Source organism: Guyanagaster necrorhizus, assembly GCF_019112545.1.
Source record: "Guyanagaster necrorhizus MCA 3950 unplaced genomic scaffold BT62scaffold_13, whole genome shotgun sequence".
In the NCBI taxonomy this organism is placed as follows: Eukaryota; Fungi; Basidiomycota; class Agaricomycetes; order Agaricales; family Physalacriaceae; genus Guyanagaster; species Guyanagaster necrorhizus.
Genome location: NW_025064892.1, coordinates 169869 through 183299, shown reverse-complemented (window position 1 = coordinate 183299; position 13431 = coordinate 169869). Strand labels below are relative to the sequence as shown.

Below are 13431 nucleotides of genomic sequence, written 5' to 3'. Positions count from 1 at the left end.
ATTTCGTCAAAGGCATCGATATACACCACCATGCCGACTTTGACTCTGACTTTTAAATACAAGGGAGAAATCCGCCAACCGCACTGATACCTGGGAAACTGTACACTTACCTTCACCAAATAGAACTTCCATTCGCTAGCTGCATTGATCGAGAATGACAGTAATACATTGTCAATTAACGCCCATTGGAAAAATGGGCCAATAAATACATAAGGTACCGAACAATAATGAATGTCATCAAACATGGGACAAGATACGAAATAAGTCAGTTACACATCGTTCTTCCAAGATAAATATCAACGACAGTCAAGAGATGAACTACATCATCTCGTCGGCTTGAATGAGAGAAACTGCTTTATGGGAACGCGGTTTGATGTCGCATTTGAAGGGTTTCGGGTGGCTAACCATTGCAAGTCAGTTCTGCTCCGAAAGGAGGACTTTTAGCGACGTACCTTATCGTCCCCGACGTCTGTTCATGAAGAGGTTCGACGACGACGCCATTTTCGACGCATTTGGATATATCAAAAACTGCCAGAGACATCGCACATGATATGAAGACTGAGGCATCGGCAAGGTGTAATCCTATTAGATAAAGAATAAGTGACATATTCTCACCCCGGCGATGACTAAAAGGTACCTGGACAGATGCTACGAGAGGAGTATAAGTATATTGGATGAAAAGAAACAGAAGCAGGGGACGAACCGTCTACCGAAACCAAAACATAGCTCGCGAGGATCAGGCTCCGTTTTCCTGCCCCCCGAGGGAATGAACCGGTCTGGGTTGAATTCCATTGGGTTCGTGTACGTCCTTGAATCGTGAGCGAGTTTCCTACCAGGAACGGACGCGTAAATCAGTCGTTGAGATAAAGAGCCACTGGACACAGACTAACCAGATATTTGGCACGACGAGAGCGCCTTTGGGTATAAAATACGTGTTTCCGTTGCTGTGCGTGTGGACGTCATCTTGCATTACACGATGCGGGACAGCTGCAAAAATAAAAATTTAGACAATGATTTGCACAGGATGTGAATTTCATACCTGTAGGGACGACGGTGTTCCATCGTAAAACCTCCTTGGCGAGAGCATCGACGTAAGGAAGATGTTCGCGGTCGGCAAATGTAGGTAACCTGTCATTGCCTACGACGGCATCAATTTCCGCTTGAGCTTTTTTGGCAACATCAGGAAACAACGCCATCGCTAAGAATAACGCGTATATCGCAGACACAGTCTGTGGTCCTGATTATAATACAATTCCGTCGATGATAAGATTTGACACTTACAGTGTCGGCTGCACCTATGTTTAAATAAGCCTCATGTGTAATCATCAGAAAAGTTGGACAATTCACCGCTATACAGAGACGCAGAAGACCATTTAAGATCGAATTCCTCCTCGACGCTTAGAGATTTACTCTCCAGCATCGAAGAAGTAAAGGAGAGCGCTGCCGTTCCAGCGGCCTAGGATCAGATAAAGAAGCATGAGCACAGAAGAACGGGAGAGAATGCAAGACACCGACAATTTGTTGCTTGACAAAATTGTGCGGCTGTTCAACCATTTCCTGAAGTGTGGCGGCCCAAGCCTTGGCTTTCTGTTTGAATCCCGTTCCAGGGAACCAATCAGGCACATGCCGAACTGCAGAAGAAGCACCGCTAATTAGTTTGGAGATCCGTATATGATTGAAGTACGGTCTTACAAGCAGGAACCAGGTCCACAATGAAGGCGCCAGCTTTGGTAGTAGCCGAAAACTGCTCAGTGGCTTGATCTGCAAGTCGGACGAACGGATCATCAGTTTCTTTGACTTCATATCCGTGAGAGATGCGTAAAACGACAGCTCCTGCAGTTCTGAAACAAGGTTGAATACGCCTCTGAATACAGAGTTTGAGGAGAAATAAATTGTCACTTACTTGCGAACATGAGCGGCAAGTTCTTCAGGCTTGAAAAGGACCCGACGAAGAAAACGGCGCGTCTCCAGTTCTTGAGGCGGATGATATTGCTTCATTGTTGCCTGAGAGCCAATGAGGCTGTAAAAGATTTTGCGGTAGCGGCGGAACCGGTCGCCGTAAGGCAACAGAACAAGAGTATTCTTCCAACCAACAAGTTCGCCTCCCATTTGTAGGGTAGGCCGGTCAGAGTAGATCGCACTCTTCTTGTCAAGCATATCTACTGCTGCACGGGCAGAGTTCAAGATGATAATGGTCTGGCCTAGAACAGTAACAGAGCAAATATCACCTGCAAAGAGTTTATATGAGCATCCGATATCAGAAACCCGAAAATGGCCCGACCGTATATTTCCCCCCACTTGGCGAAAGTTAGCCACTCCTTGTCCGCAGGCATATCAAGGATATTTCCCACAAGTGGCAGGCCAGTTGGACCCGGGGGGAGAGGAGCGGAGGGCCTGGGTTGAAGAATGCGTCGAACGATGAGAAGAGCGGTAATAGCAGAGAAAACATCCAGAAGAAGAACGTAAGGAAAGGCCATCGCGAAATAGAATATGAGAAATCCGAAAAAAGTGCGTGAACAAGATGGAATGTTGGGTGCGAACTTGGCGAATTTATAGGAAGAAAAAAAAGTGCGACGCGTCTGGACTGGAGCGGGTATTGAATTGGACAACACCATTCTGGATGCACGGTTGATGGCACTGAGTCTTATGAAACTTCCTAAATCCTGATACGGGCGTCCAGAAGCCCGCGGTAATCGTTAGTCGGCCTACCTTATCTGAGAGAGGAAGGCCGTGTGGTTACGACACTACCACGGCTTCTGGCGTCCTTTGCCCCGTGTTGATGAACCAATTATAAGTCATGTGTATGATGCCACCAGTGAACAGATGGCACTGAAGCTTGCTCACTGACTTGTCCCTGCAGCCTATGTGTGTAATTTGCCTCTTTTTCTGAAGAGAAAACGGTCGCCAGCACGGGGCTGATGACAACGGTGGGTTCCTGTTCCTTTGGTGAATCAAGATCCGAACATGGTCAAAAAGGACCCTCGTCGATATATATGTTCGTGCGCTGCGAGTCAGAAACAGAAGTATTATTTAATGAAAATCTTGTTGTTAGGTTGGCGGACGTCTCGGACACGAGGCGGACTCGCGAATTTTTATGGATCTGCGATGTTTTAAGAAGGAAAACGCTGGCCTCATGGCACTAGCATTCGGTTGCAAAAACCATGCCGAACGGGCGGGAACACAAGTTGCTCTGCAGTGATGGCAAGTCCGAAAGAAGCGGCGATATTTGTTTGTTGACACAATGTTCGAGTTCAATACAACTTCCTGACTAGTGAAGTACAAGTACAGAAAATCAAGACGCCAGCAGGTGCGAAAGAAAACTGTCCAATCTGAATCCGCTATATATATAGGACCAGCACTGAGATACCAAAATCCCTCCTCGATCCCTCCAAATTCTCAAGAATTGAGTATTTACCGGTCCGGTGGTAGGCAGGTAGCATTATACGGCAGTGTTCACACAAATCGCATGGACGCCCTCCTCCGAGTCTTTGAATGACTTTTCCGATTTTTCCGTTAAGGCCGACTGTACAGAGAAGCATGGTCAACTCAACAGGATATGACGCAGTAAAGAACGACGTACATCCAACCCTCCTCCGATATCGTCTCGCACGCACTCTTGCGTGGTATCAATCTTGATAGAAATGTTTGTCTGGCGCGGCTGGCAACAAGGGATTGAGCCTGAACAAGTTCCACGCAAAGAAATGAATTACCACTGTGGTAGCAAACCGTGGCAATCCGGTCTTAAAGGTGTTAAGAGAAAGCGTCAAGTCACCCATATCGCCGGCTTCAGAAAGACCTCTGATGCTCTTGCGAGCGTTGAGAGTAGCAAGGACGGAATTGGAATAGACTGGCACCAAATTCATGAGGGAGAATTTATGGCATAAAAACGCGGATGCTTACGTCTTCCCAGACTGAAGTAAAAGGCGACATAGATAAGAGTCTTTCCCCAGATTAGGATCTAGTAGAGAGGTCAGTTGAAAGGATTGCCCTCGAAAACAAAGGATACAAACGGAAATAAGTGACGCTACAGCACAGACACTGGTCATCAAGCCGGTGCTCACACTGAACAATATCTACACAGATGATCAATACGAGGAGTATATTTTAGGCAATGTTGACAGCACCCACCAGTTTGCTGATCATAGTGTCCGATCTGTGGCAGGTGGAGGATCAGCCTTGATAATGAATCGAAAACTCAAAGCGTACTGTTTGAAGCCTGTCCGGGAACGATGCAAGAAGTAAAAGAGACTCGCGGCTATGAGGACGTCCGATATGGCACCGACGACGTTGACGGTCATCGACAAACCCTGACACGATTCTTAGATATGGTGCAAAGTAAGAAGCGACGAACGAACGCACTCTCATATGAGTCAGATCAGCCCAGGTTGAGAGCTTCATGCTAGGAACGCCATTAGTATATGGGCTGTGATTTAGCGGATAGATACCAACGACTGAATTGTGAACGCTGCACATGAAATTCAGCGTCAGAAGACGAGATAACAATGCAGATAGGACATACCAACGGAACAGCCTGGGAATCGGAAATCAACAGAGATGTGGACACATAAAACAAAGGGACTCACCAAACTCTGTCAACACCAGACAAGTCTGAAAAGGATTACGAATTTTCAGCGTGAAGTTAAAGTCCACCAGAAATTATACTTGCGATCACGGCAGTCAGTGCGACATTTTCGTTGCCTACTATAATCGTTTTCAGTTGAACAAAGATTTTCATTGAATTACTAGACATACGACGCCAAACGCGCATGGTCAAGAAACTGCAGACATATAAGCAAAGGGGAACAGGAGAATAGACGGAAACAGGCCTTTGGACCAAGAAGCCGATGAATCCCTAGACCGGAACTGTTAGATGAAGGCGGTGCCCTGAATGCTCAATAAACTCACATTAAACAAAACCTCCAACTAGAAAATGACCAGTCAGGTCAAGTATCAATCTTGACGTTTCTTAAAATAAGATGGTTCGTACCAAAATGCTCCTGCAAAAGGGATCAATACCGAATGGCTAGGAAAGAGATCAGCATTCACCAAACTAGATTTTCCTGCTCTGTCGGATTACTGAAGTTGGTAACAACATAGTAGTAGACTGCGGGTTCGTTTAACGCCCCGCATGTTATTTGTCAAGATACACCCTACCTGTATGGGATATCAAGGCTTGATGAACTGAGTCGAACAGCCAAACTATCGCGACCTGGAGAACGGTCCCTTGGTATTACAAGGCGAAAGGAGGAGGGCCTAGGCTCACCAGAGACTTGATGTACCACACATCCTGATCGGGACAACTTCAATTGGAAAACCGTTTGAACATAGGAAAATCATATACTTACAGTCTGATACTGATTGAAGTAGTACCACGTCTGGACGCAAGACACTGCGTCATCGATTAGTCGACGTCCAAAGGATTGAAAATTTATCTCCCTACCTCCGTACAGGCTGAAAAATACTAGCATTGAGTTTTCAATGTTACGGTCACAGATTGACATACCAAGCAGCAATAATGACACCGATGAAAGCGGCACCCATTCTGAAAGCACATGAGCTTTGACCAATGAACAGCTTCTAGCACCTACGTGTTGTCCACAACCAGATGGGCCTGCACGTCCGACATTTCTGCTTGAGATGATGCGGTACTTATAGCGTAGAGGAACGGATGAAAGCAGATGGAGGAAAAGGTTATCACGATTCAGTATGCACTCTGGATTGCCGGCTTTAATAACACGGGTCGTCGGCAGGAAGCGCACGAGAATCCATTACAAAAAAGTGGTAATCGAAGCACCAGAACCAGGAGGAACGCTTTATTCCCCTCCACGGCAGCAGCCTGGAATGCAGGAAAACGAGGAGAGCTTGGGGCTTCGATCCCGTCGGATGGATTGTACAACAGAAGAGAATATTTTGCGTGGGTTGAGCTGAGCGTCGCCCGGATTTGAGGACCTGATGTAAAGAAGCTAAGTGTACATGCGAAGATACAAGTGGCACGCGTACGTACAAAGCTGTTGGTTCCGAAGACATGCGCCTTCTCAATAGAAAATCGAGGCACGGTTCAAAAAACCATGCACAGAATAAATGCATCACCGTGGGCAGCTGCAGACTGTTATCCCATCTATTCATCCATAGAAAAAAAAACATGTCGCGATTCAAGCTAAAGCCCTTCAGGTTGCAGCAGACGGAGCACGAAATTTCAATCCAAAAAGAATTATTTCCTTCGAACGAGAAGCTCGTGACGATGGTAGGCACGCGCCAACTGAAGATCTGGAATCGGGAGGCGCAAACTCAAGGTGCGGCTCCCAAGTTTATTGGCCTAACCCACTGCGGCTTGCCAGATTATTAACTTCCCAAATCCATCGGAAATTGAGAAGAACTACATGGGCTTCTCCGACCTTTGAGCATGCGTCACGGTGAATCTTTGGTCGTCAGAGGAAGGCGCACACGCACGGGGTTATCATAACTTTGGTAGACAGATGATGTCCGACGGAGTAGAGAATACAGGAATGGGCTGCTCTGGTATTGCGGTAACAAGATAAAGAAATGGGCCTTCGCTGGGAAGCAAGCTTGTGTAAAAGGAATACTTTGCAGTATGAAGTCACTTGCAGCTGCTGACCTTCGATACAGAAGCATATCAGCACGATGTCATTTATTACGCCGTTACTCATATGAGTTCTCACCAACTGGGATATGAAAATGTGGACAAGAAGAAAACATCGACAGAAAGACACCCTTTCCGACTTGTCCTCAAGAAGCGACGTGGATCTATCCAAAAACGCCACCGTAAGCACTAGAGCCACACTGACAAGTAAACAGGAGATACGCTGCATGCGACTCGCCTAAATAGAGTCCATACTGAGTTTGTCTAACAGCCATTCCTACCGTGATCCTAACGGAAAACCATTAATGCAGATACCGCATCGGTGACCTCTCGAGCGCACTTCATACTAAGTGCATATTCTTCTGGAAGATTTGTATGATATTATGATGAGAAAGAGGCCATCTATAACAACATTCATGACTGGGAGACGGCGGGGCGTAAACAGGAAACTGACCACAGCTCGAAATCTGCTCGTGCTGAAGCACTTTATCTCCTTGACGAAGATGCGTTCTGGGTGGACTGATGCTCTGCCTCGACAGCATCCAATGCAACCCATAGCTCATGTCTGATTCGGAATGTCTTACATAATCAGTCGTTTCAGGCCGTTATTTCGCGACAGTTTACTTGTATTTGGCATTGATCTCTTCCACCAGCTTAACCACCGAACAGTTCGTACAGCTCAGGATATTCTCTTGTGTTCGCCATGGCGGCACGGAAACTTCAAAGTCGGTCGATTTCTGTTATACCAGAGAATGCATCATGATGTCCGCTTAGCCGAAATCGACCGCACCTTGAAAAAGGTTGCCGAAGGTGTCGACCTCTTCGAGAGTATATATGAAAAGATGCAGTCTTCGACTAACCAAACGCAGAAGGAGAAGCTCGAAATGGATCTCAAGACACAGATCAAGAAATTACAGCGACTACGGGACCAGATCAAGACGTGGGTGGCCAGCAATGACATTAAGGACAAGTCACAGCTGTTAGACAACCGGAAGTTGATCGAAACGGTGAGCAATTTTTCCATTCCATTCATTTTTGCCATGTATTTCTCTTCGTCCATACAATGGAAACGAGGATACACGCGTCGCTTGATCTCAGCACTTCACCGTGCTGATGCCAATTTGCCTATTTAGCAAATGGAGAAGTTCAAAGCCTGCGAGAAAGAAATGAAGACGAAAGCGTTTTCTACAATCGGTCTCATACAAGCCGCGAAACTGGATCCCAAAGAGCAGGAGAAAGAAGAAGAGACCTTATGGCTGCAAAGCAAAGTTGAAGAGCTTCAGATGCAAATCGAGCAGGCGGAGGCAGAGATCGAGGCTCTACAAGGCACGGGTAAAAAGAGAGGGAAGGCGTCGTCGACAGCTGGTCGCTTGGAGGACCTCGAGCATCTGAATGAGCGACGGAAATGGCACGTCAGCCGGCTGGAGCTTGTTTTACGGCTCCTGCAGAACGGTTCCTTGACAACAGAGAAAGTCACAGGGCTTCATGAGGATGTGTCATATTTTGTGGAGAGCAATACGGTTCGTTGGGTTGTGTCTGCCTTTGTCAGTTGAAATGGAACAATGGATACAGGAAGAAGACTTCGACGAAGATGAGGGTATATACGACGACCTCAATCTGGATGAGGAAGAAGAGAAATTCGGTCTGCCTGCAGGTGATGATGATGACAGTGACGAATCAGATGGACACAGCGAAGGTAATGTCGCCAGTCAACATCTGCATGTGCCTAGCTTTGAAAGCGTCCCAGTCGACCTACCACCAAGAACGCCGAAGAAACATGACGAGGAAAGTGTTGCCAGCAGCAAACAACACGAAAGTCCAATATTAAAGAAGTCGACACTACAGCTACGGAGTAAGTTGTTTTACAATGCTTCATTAGCATGTCAGCTGAAACGTTCTGTTCTCAGAACATTCTGTGGATAGTATGCATACATTGTGGATCCGCACTTTCATCGTCTGAATTTTTCCAGTAGCGAAGCCCTCACCCCCAAATCCGAATTTTGCTCAGCAGCCTATGTCCAGCATAGTGAAGGCGGGCTTGCCTACACCTCGGTCGGTAGCTACACTGCCGCCAATACGGTATGCAACTGCTGCTGCTGCTGCAGTAGCGCCGCCGGCGCCGGCTTCAGCGACTACAATAGTGTCACCTCCAACGTCAAATGCCCCTCCGTTGTCGGCCGTTCCTCCAATATCATATCAATCAGAACAAGCTACTCTATCGTCGCCAAGCTTGACGCATCCATCTGTAACGAGCCCTATGCTATCATCTGCTGCTTCCCAACAGCCCGATGGTTCGTTCTATTCCAGTCAGGAATCACCGGTGGTGTCAGAAGCCGTACCAAGTTCACTTGACGGCCCTGCAGCGACGTCTTCGCCCCAAAGGATGTTGGCAACACGAATAGGTGTGTTTAGGTTGTTTGTCAGGTGTGAATATCTAACGTTGTCGGTAGATTCGGTGTCTGAACTCAAGGTGGCTGCCCAGTCACCCAGCGCATCGGTGAAGGCCTAACTTTTTTTTATTCATTCTTCAATATTGACATCTCTATAGCATGTGCTAGCCATCTCATCTGATCAGACCGCCAACGGTTCAGCGCAGACGCAACCACAACCCTCGCCCCTGCCGCAGCAGGTGCAGCAAGCAGCAGGTCCCTCAACGTCTGGCTCGTCACCTTTGCCTTCACAAGCGCAAGTACCGCAGTTCCCTCCTGGCGTCAAAGTACCAGCAGAGACAATCTCTGTGCAACAGCAACACAGGCCATCGGCCGCTCCGGGCGCGTTCCCTGGCTCCCTCTCAGATCTAGTGGTGTCGTTTGAGAGTGTAAAGCAGAAAGGTGCGTGAAGCCGTCGTACCTTCTGTCCCCCATGTCGGCTCATGTCGCTCGCAGCTCTACGGGTGCCGAACAATGATAACGTGCATAAAATGCTCGAGGGTGGATATTCGAGCATGCCGCAACCACAAGATACTGAGAAGTATGCTATGATGATCTTAAGTCTCACTGGGTTTCTGAGTATTATTTTCCAGGCCCAAATACTATGTCCCGAGAACGCCTTACCAGACAGCGTCGTATTACCCTCAGACACCGCATCCTCTATTGAGTACCCCTGCAATATTTTCGCAGTTGGATGTAGAAACGTTGTTCTATGTGTTCTACTTCCTCCCGGGGACATATCATCAGTGAGTTGAAGTTCCTTCCTACGTATCGTATCCGTTATTAACATCGTGGCGAGGTATCTTGCGGCAAAAGAGCTGAAGCGCCAGTCCTGGCGATTCCACGTGAAATATCTGACATGGTTCCAGCGACACTCAGAGCCCCAGGCCATAACGGAGGAGTACGAGCAAGGGGTGTACGTTTACTTTGACTGGGAAGGGTCATGGTGTCAAAGGAAGAAGAGCGACTTCCGCTTCGAGTACCGCTATCTCTCAGAAGAGTGATCGCGATTCTTCACTTTTCTTGACCTTTTAGGCCAAGGTGCTTTATTCATGTTTGACATATATATCAACCTCATTGTATCTCACAACAAATGAGACGGACGCGCGATTTTGTGATTTTATATCGGTGTATAAATCTCCTGAGCAGGACAATGGTTTTAGTCCAACGTGACAACTGAGCCCAGAGCCTCGAAAGTGGCTTTGAGTTTTTCTGCCTCCTCCTTCGGCAAGTTCTCCTTGAGTACCTTGGGTAGTGATTCCACGAATTTCTTGGCCTGAATGAGACGCGTCGGTAAGTATTCGGATAAGGATAAGGTGTTCGAGAACGCACGTCTATGAGAGTAAGATTTGGCACCAGTGCTTTGACCTCCCGAATGACCTTTGGTTTAGACCCAGCATCGAAAGACTCGAGCTTGACGTTGAACACGGTCTTCTCCTTGGGTTTCTCTGCTTCAGGTTCTTCAGCGGCAGCCACGGGTGCTGCTGCGACAGGCGCGGCGGCCGGCATGGCGATTTCTTGGATATTGAGGCGCGACTATATCTATCGTGAATACCAGTGGGTGTTGAATGCAGTATTCCGACGCACCTTGAGGAGTGTGACAAGATCAGCAGCCTGGAGGAGAGTCAAACCGGAAATATCGTCAACGATGCGGTTTATCGTTGGATCTTTGGAGGTCGACGCTGGAGGGGGTGGTGGTGATGGGGTAGACTTGGCTGGTTCCGCAGCTGTTGCCAAACATCTTCGTGAGGGGAAGAGTATTGAATATCTGGCAACGAAGGTATGAGGCAAGCAAGACATGGAGAAAAGTGAACTGAGCGCACCGGGAGCGGGGCAGGGAAAGGCGAATAACACGGGAACACGATGACTACAGAAATTATCAAGTCAGCAAAGAAGAAAAGAAAAAACCGCAACGTACCGCCATGGCCATACTCGGAATTTGACGCGCGAGAATGGACGTGACGAGTTCAGAAAATTCGGTGTTGCGCTTTGTTTGTCATTCGCTTTGGGTTAGGGGCTTGGGTGCTAATTCTTCCCTTCTACGTCTAGATGTTCTGCGTACAGCTGTAGCAAATTTTTGCAGCTTTACATCAGCCACGCCATTTACTTACACTTGCCTTGTAGCATGAGAATCTTCGACAAGTCAATCGGCACAGATCGGAAGACCGGCATTGCTTCCGAATGTGGGAGGCAGTATTTGAAATCCGAGTATATCCTGATCAGTGATGAGTTCAGTACGAGGGCTCACCGTGGCACTAAATACGCATGCAAGATTCAAGTTCAAGGTATGCTTTACTGATCGTACAAGTATCCATTCTTATCTCATACCAGGCCCCTGAATTTTCTGTGGATCACCTAGTAGTAGGGGGAGGCAAGATATATGACCAGTTGTCAGCGGTACGAACGCTGAAGGAAACCCAGGCGTCGTGGGCTTAGCAATAGCGCGCCATCTCTGCCGCAGCTTTCCTTCGAAGTCAACTTACCTCGTAGAGAGGCATGGCCATCCAGGCGAAGAAACCAGGCAAGTATTATGCTGCAATGCACTGTCGCGGCACTGACGGCCTTGCTGCAGTTCTCGAAACTCGGAAGTGATTCATTCTGGTGAATAATTACAGCAGAATCTGCCCGGGATGCCTCTAAAGTATGCCAGGTCTCTACTATCCCCCCGACTCCCTCAAGACGCGCTTTTGTCTGCGCGGCAGACAGCTACTCTACAAGCACTGCAACTCTCACAGCATACCTCATCGCAAGACTGGAAAGATAGTCGTTGCCTACGACGATCAACGACCCTACATTGAAAGCCTTCATGCCAAAGCTCGGAACCTCAAGCGACCTCCGTATTTCGATGAACATGAACCTGTCCTGCCCACCGAACTCATCAGCGGTGATGCAGCGCGTGCTATGGAACCCAATCTATCTCCTGACATAGCGGCCGTGCTCTGGTGTCCCGAGACTGGAATAATAGACTCTCACACCCTCATGGAGAGCTTCGAGTCGGATATCACAGATGCCGTCTATTCCACCCAAGTCCTTCGTGTCGACCCAGCAAAAAATGGCTGGGTCGTACAGACGCTAACTGGTGATGCCCAAGAACCCGATGCCATTCTGGCACATACCCTTGTCAACGCAGCAGGCCTGTCGGCTCCATTTATCCTCAACTCCATACTCCCTCCCCAACAGCATATATCAATGTACTTTGCACGAGGGTCATACGCGTCGTATAATGGCCCTGGCATCGCTGGGATTTCTCACCTAATCTATCCATGTCCAGAAACAGGCCCCAACGCACATGCCTTCCACTCCTTAGGCACTCATCTTACTATAGATTTACAAGGAAAAGTACGCTTTGGACCAGACCTTGAATGGCTTTCTCCTGGATCTGAGGAAAAAGTTGATTTTTGGAGACTACATCTCATCCCAGATAGCTCAAGGCTGCCAGAGATGCATAGCGCCGTCACTAGCTACCTACCGGCGGTATCTCTCGAGGGAATGCAAACAGACTACGTTGGAATCAGGCCTAAAATAGCCCCGCCGAACAGCGGTTTTCAGGACTTTGTGATCAGGTCAGATGGGAGTGTGAAAAACCCTATGATTAGTCTTCTGGGTATTGAAAGCCCCGGATTGACCAGCTGCATGGCATTGGCAGAATACGTGGTAGAAGATTTGCTCAAAAAGTGAAATGTAAATTGTTTTCTTGATACAAAGCGGATTTAACCACGAGACGTCACTTTGGGTTCCCAAGCATTTATCTTGGGAGCAGCGGTGTTGTATGGCTTGTACGCGCCGCGGGTGCCAGTCAGGGTTTCGGACCATTCCTAGTGAAGTTCATTGTTAAAGCACCAATATGCCGCCTGCCAGCTGGACACACCTGCTGCCATGGTTGCCTCGAGCTCTGCATAATGAGATCCTGAGTCGGAGGATCCTTCCGGATGTGCTGGATCCATGAATGCCATTCTGGAGGTACTTGCGACGCTTGGTAATAGTGCTGCAGACAATCAGCGACCTGTTAACCGGAAATAAGGGCGGGCATACTTGAGCGTAGTCTACCCATCGATGACGACCTATTCCTCGTGTCAGCATGCATTCACATTCCCGAAAATAAGCACAGCACACCAGGAATTTCTTCCTCTGCATTCCTGTTCTCGTAGTATCTGTTTCCGAACCTGAATGCATCGTCAGCGCCCTTCCTGGTCTCTAACTGAGCGGCAGCTTACTGGTCCTTGCCGACGTATGTACCAGATTTGGCGTCACCAATGTACTGCATCTGCCTCCACCATTCCTTCAGGCCTACCCGGCGCGCACTGCGCAGAGTTCGGAGTAACGAGACCATTGCTGTTCGATGTCAAGGCCAAATACGGGGGCGACCGACTCCGGGCCTCTCAGAAGTCACATGCCACTTAT

The 13431-nt window shown here is 48.1% G+C and overlaps 6 protein-coding genes across 6 annotated transcripts; 2 read left to right on the top strand and 4 right to left on the bottom strand.

Moving 5' to 3' along the window:
- Nucleotides 1-318: 318 nt before the first annotated feature.
- Nucleotides 319-2477, bottom strand: BT62DRAFT_1006091 (cytochrome P450; the record flags this gene model as incomplete). Its single annotated transcript, XM_043177211.1, has 12 exons — nucleotides 319-400; nucleotides 453-582; nucleotides 638-648; nucleotides 704-829; nucleotides 891-987; nucleotides 1040-1229; nucleotides 1282-1295; nucleotides 1348-1456; nucleotides 1516-1631; nucleotides 1693-1841; nucleotides 1904-2228; nucleotides 2282-2477. 12 exons carry the CDS (start codon nucleotides 2475-2477, stop codon nucleotides 319-321), a joined length of 1545 nt encoding a protein of 514 aa, XP_043039406.1.
- An 814-nt stretch (nucleotides 2478-3291) lies between these two features.
- Nucleotides 3292-5929, bottom strand: BT62DRAFT_141887 (uncharacterized protein). The gene is made up of 23 exons (XM_043179829.1): nucleotides 5589-5929; nucleotides 5504-5542; nucleotides 5441-5451; nucleotides 5346-5389; nucleotides 5264-5287; nucleotides 5155-5209; nucleotides 5047-5104; nucleotides 4988-4997; nucleotides 4906-4923; nucleotides 4827-4852; nucleotides 4753-4778; nucleotides 4667-4701; nucleotides 4584-4608; nucleotides 4520-4531; nucleotides 4450-4465; nucleotides 4360-4399; nucleotides 4207-4307; nucleotides 4129-4153; nucleotides 4011-4073; nucleotides 3901-3958; nucleotides 3711-3847; nucleotides 3581-3658; nucleotides 3292-3523 (listed from the first exon to the last, which is right to left on the bottom strand). Exons 1-23 carry the CDS (start codon nucleotides 5624-5626, stop codon nucleotides 3440-3442), a joined length of 1023 nt encoding a protein of 340 aa, XP_043039405.1. The 5' UTR covers nucleotides 5627-5929; the 3' UTR covers nucleotides 3292-3439.
- Nucleotides 5930-7240: 1311 nt separating this feature from the next.
- On the top strand, nucleotides 7241-10160 carry BT62DRAFT_932246 (uncharacterized protein). The gene is made up of 12 exons (XM_043186321.1): nucleotides 7241-7326; nucleotides 7376-7608; nucleotides 7735-8121; nucleotides 8174-8297; nucleotides 8349-8453; nucleotides 8509-8523; nucleotides 8572-9003; nucleotides 9052-9098; nucleotides 9150-9432; nucleotides 9487-9571; nucleotides 9624-9776; nucleotides 9830-10160. The coding sequence occupies exons 1-12, from the start codon at nucleotides 7305-7307 to the stop codon at nucleotides 10032-10034; spliced, it is 2091 nt and encodes a 696-aa protein (XP_043039404.1). The 5' UTR covers nucleotides 7241-7304; the 3' UTR covers nucleotides 10035-10160.
- BT62DRAFT_1023055 (ClpS-like protein) lies at nucleotides 10020-10830 on the bottom strand (the record flags this gene model as incomplete). The annotated part of the gene is made up of 3 exons (XM_043178279.1): nucleotides 10020-10306; nucleotides 10363-10566; nucleotides 10618-10830. 3 exons carry the CDS (start codon nucleotides 10828-10830, stop codon nucleotides 10190-10192), a joined length of 534 nt encoding a protein of 177 aa, XP_043039403.1. The 3' UTR covers nucleotides 10020-10189.
- A 414-nt stretch (nucleotides 10831-11244) lies between these two features.
- BT62DRAFT_932242 (NAD dehydrogenase) lies at nucleotides 11245-12720 on the top strand. Its single transcript, XM_043186320.1, has 5 exons — nucleotides 11245-11315; nucleotides 11362-11401; nucleotides 11452-11551; nucleotides 11603-11631; nucleotides 11681-12720. The coding sequence occupies exons 1-5, from the start codon at nucleotides 11256-11258 to the stop codon at nucleotides 12706-12708; spliced, it is 1257 nt and encodes a 418-aa protein (XP_043039402.1). The 5' UTR covers nucleotides 11245-11255; the 3' UTR covers nucleotides 12709-12720.
- On the bottom strand, nucleotides 12341-13360 carry BT62DRAFT_1076318 (NDUFA12-domain-containing protein; the record flags this gene model as incomplete). The annotated part of the gene is made up of 5 exons (XM_043179205.1): nucleotides 12341-12845; nucleotides 12899-13015; nucleotides 13063-13091; nucleotides 13144-13193; nucleotides 13245-13360. The coding sequence occupies 5 exons, from the start codon at nucleotides 13358-13360 to the stop codon at nucleotides 12741-12743; spliced, it is 417 nt and encodes a 138-aa protein (XP_043039401.1). The 3' UTR covers nucleotides 12341-12740.
- Nucleotides 13361-13431: the final 71 nt, after the last annotated feature.

Bases quoted from the DNA above. Each gene is read 5' to 3' on its own strand.
- BT62DRAFT_141887 (XM_043179829.1), bottom strand. From the start codon at position 5,626: ATGTCGGACGTGCAGGCCCATCTGGTTGTGGACAACAC. The intron at 4,074-4,128 runs GTGGGTGCTGTC...TCATCTGTGTAG, and splicing joins ACACTATGATCAGCAAACTG to ATATTGTTCAGTGTGAGCAC. The intron at 3,524-3,580 runs GTACGTCGTTCT...TTCTCTGTACAG, and splicing joins ATATCGGAGGAGGGTTGGAT to TCGGCCTTAACGGAAAAATC.
- BT62DRAFT_932242 (XM_043186320.1), top strand. From the start codon at position 11,256: ATGAGTTCAGTACGAGGGCTCACCGTGGCACTAAATACGCATGCAAGA. The intron at 11,552-11,602 runs GCAAGTATTATG...GCCTTGCTGCAG, and splicing joins CATCCAGGCGAAGAAACCAG to TTCTCGAAACTCGGAAGTGA. The intron at 11,632-11,680 runs GTGAATAATTAC...AAAGTATGCCAG, and splicing joins CTCGGAAGTGATTCATTCTG to GTCTCTACTATCCCCCCGAC.
- BT62DRAFT_932246 (XM_043186321.1), top strand. From the start codon at position 7,305: ATGGCGGCACGGAAACTTCAAA. The intron at 9,433-9,486 runs GTGCGTGAAGCC...TGTCGCTCGCAG, and splicing joins TGAGAGTGTAAAGCAGAAAG to CTCTACGGGTGCCGAACAAT. The intron at 9,777-9,829 runs GTGAGTTGAAGT...CATCGTGGCGAG, and splicing joins CTCCCGGGGACATATCATCA to GTATCTTGCGGCAAAAGAGC.